Here is a 3,234-nt window from a genome sequence, read left to right on the forward strand (position 1 = left end):
ATGCTATTTCAAAATTTTGATGTGTTTTGGGAAATGGTGGACGTGAGAGAGGGGGGGGTTAGTTGCCCTCCAATCACTTTTGACTATTAACAAGGGCACTAGCCCTTTAAATGTTCAATCGAATGACCCCTTTTACAAGTTTCTACGACAACACTTTCAATAAAAACCTTATTTGCCCCAAGGGTATAAAACACAATCCTTGCCCTGAGAACTGTGAGAGGAGTGTCCTCCTCATAGACATAATTTCTATATATTTCAACTACGTTGAACAAATTGGCTATCTCAAAAATTTTGAGTGAATGTGTTTTGGGAAATGGTGGGCGTGAAAGGGTTGTTAGTTGCCTTCCAATCACTTTCGACTATTAAAAAGGGCACAAGCCATTCCAACTTCTAATCGAATGAGCCTTTTTTAAAGTTTTAGGAAAGCGAAGTTCTTTTGATGCAAAGTGCCCTGGCTTAAGACCAACCAAAAAAAAATACATTGTGCCAACATCGTTCTTTACTTAGGCAGCGCTATTGCGCTTATGTGTAACTAATTTTTCAAAAGTCTCCGATGGTACAATGGTAAGCACACTAGTGCTAAAGATAGAAGGTATTCATCAAGATTGGCAATAAAAATGCAGATTTTAGTGGAATTTCAATAAAAAAGTTTTTACTTTAATTAAATTTGGTTTTTTAATGAAAAAAGGCACTAGAAGTTTTAATTTCCGTTCGAATGTGCCCTCTATCGACGTTCCAGGACCACTGGTGCGATACGATCACCCCTGGGGAAAAAACGAACAAACAAATACGCATCCGTGATCTTTCTTCTGGCAAAAAATATAGAATTCCACATTTTTGCAGATAGAATCTTGAAACCTTTTCTTTTGGAAGGCAAATTTTCTCAGGCTCATAACTTTGAACGGTAAGACTAAACTTGATGAAACTTACATATTTAAAATCAGCATAAAAATCCATTTCTTTTGAGGTATGTTTTGGTATCAAAATTCCATTTTTTAGAGTTTCGGTTACTATTGAATCGGGTCGTCTCTTACTTACAGCTTGTTAACACGAACGGTTTGATCAGGTGTCCAATCAAATTCCTCGTTACAATTATTGCTTATAGTAAGAGATATTCGTCTCTTCTTAGCGGCTCTAATAAAAAAAAATTTCAATTTGTCATAATCTGGATCGTCATGAAAGTTAAGTTCTTGGCAGTATTTCAACAAAGGTTGGCATTCAGGAAAATTTGTGCATAATTTCTCAATAGGAGTTTGTATTTTCAACATTCCTATTTTATGACGGTCACTGACTTTCCTCCAAGGCAAGCCACCTCTGAGGCTGATTAGCACATATGCAGCGGCCTCAAGGTCGTCTTTTTTGCACTGTGTTCTACCAAGATGAGCATTTAATGGAGCATACTGTGGGGACCCCACAAATCCTAAATTTTTTTTCTGCTTAACTTCCCTGTCAAACATTTTGGACAGGCCGAAATCAATGAGGTAGATTAATCTCGGGTTTTTTAGTCCAAGTACAATGTTGGCCGGTTTTATGTCTCTGTGTATAACGCCATACCTATGTATAATTTCTAATTGTTCTATTAGCTGTATAGCAATATCAAGAATTGTTACATATTTTAATTTAACAGCATGTCTTGGATTGCATATATCCCCTATTGACATCCCAAAAAGGTCTAAAACTAGCGCTGAATAATCCTCTGTTTCCTTATAATAATGTACTTTGGCCATTCGTTTCTCGCTAGAAAACAATTTATATATATCTCTTTCAATTTTCAAAATATTGTATTTCCGGTTTTTGGTTTTATCAGTGACAAATTGGTATTTTACAGCAAAATATTTTTGACTCTTTCGATCTTGATATTTAAATACCGCTCCGAATGCTCCTGCACAAATATAACTAACACGATCATACCGATTGCCTAGTGTCACCGGCACAGCTCTATTGAGCTGTTGTTCTTTGGCATCTCCTTCTTTATAAGGTTTGTACTTATTTGTTTTTTTATTCACTATCAGAGAAGAAATTGGTTGAATTGTGGTAGTTGTTATACCAGAACCTTTTTTATTTTGGGACACATGTTTGATTTCGGGTGAAATTAACTGTTGTTCTCTCAACACAGTACCAATTTCAATTTGATCAGTAGACCTATATGTTTCAATTTTTGAATATAAATTGGAGCTTATTTTGCCGTCTGTCGATCCTGTAGTATCTGTAGCCACGTTTTCAGAAGTAGTGGCTGTAGATCTGACGGAATCACAGTTGTACCCTTCTGAATTGCTGCTAGTTGTTTTGGAGTCGAAACTTAGACTTTTGCTATTATCGCTGCTAAATTCAACTAAAACACAAATAATTGTGCGAAAGGCTGCTTTCCCATATTGAAAAACAGTCCTAGTATTTTCATGAACAGCATGAAACACCTTTTTTGAACACTGCTTGATTTTTTTTTGTTTTTTAAATAAAATACTTTCCAAATATATCCACGTTCCAAATGAAGCTAGGAACGTTCCCTGGAAAAGCTTAGACTCTATTACAGAAATCATTGGTATGAATTACGTCCATGGACCACGTATCTAGTACATCAAATCTAACAAAAAATCAAACTAATTTAAAAATTTTCAAGTATTTTCTAATTTGAATTAAAAAACTAAAATTGTTGCTCGGAAAACATAAATATTTTTGCAATTTACAAAATAACTAAAGCGATTCTGAACTGAAACCTAAAATAAAATTTATTTTGTATAAAAATAATTTATTATGGAAATATATTTCATATATCTGTATTTCCATAAATATAAGAAAGACAAAAAATAAATTTCATTTTAGTTTTCAGTTCAGAATCGCTATGCTTAATATGTAAATTGCAAAAATATTTATGTTGTCCCATCAATAATTTAAATTTTTTAATTCCAATTACAAAAAAACTAAAAATTTTTAAATTAATTTCATTTTTTGTTAGAATGAATATGCTAGATGTGTCATTTATAGGTAGAATTCATACCACTGACTCAGTAACAGAGTCTAAGCATTTTCAGGTAACGTTCCTAGCTACATTTGGAACATTGATATATTTGGAAAGTATCCAGTTTGTAGTGATAGCTAGCAGCCTAGTAAGAGACAATAACGTCCCATACTAATAAATACAACAACCAATAACTCCTAAGACTTGATAAAAAAAAAAAAAAGGGTACACTATTAGAACGGCCTTGTCTAATACCTCTGTATAGCAAACTAACTATC

General features: G+C 33.6%; 1 protein-coding gene across 1 annotated transcript; it reads right to left on the bottom strand.

Moving 5' to 3' along the window:
* Positions 1-1,034: 1,034 nt before the first annotated feature.
* LOC148948931 (casein kinase I-like) lies at positions 1,035-2,543 on the bottom strand (the record flags this gene model as incomplete). Its single annotated transcript, XM_089095060.1, has 1 exon — positions 1,035-2,543. A coding segment is annotated over one exon (1,509 nt), but the record flags the coding sequence as incomplete, so codon positions are not given.
* Positions 2,544-3,234: the final 691 nt, after the last annotated feature.

The sequence above is a fragment of the Artemia sp. Qi Xiang Cuo genome, chromosome 9 (genome assembly GCF_049724085.1).
Source record: "Artemia sp. Qi Xiang Cuo chromosome 9, ASM4972408v1, whole genome shotgun sequence".
Taxonomy (NCBI): domain Eukaryota; kingdom Metazoa; phylum Arthropoda; class Branchiopoda; order Anostraca; family Artemiidae; genus Artemia; species Artemia sp. Qi Xiang Cuo.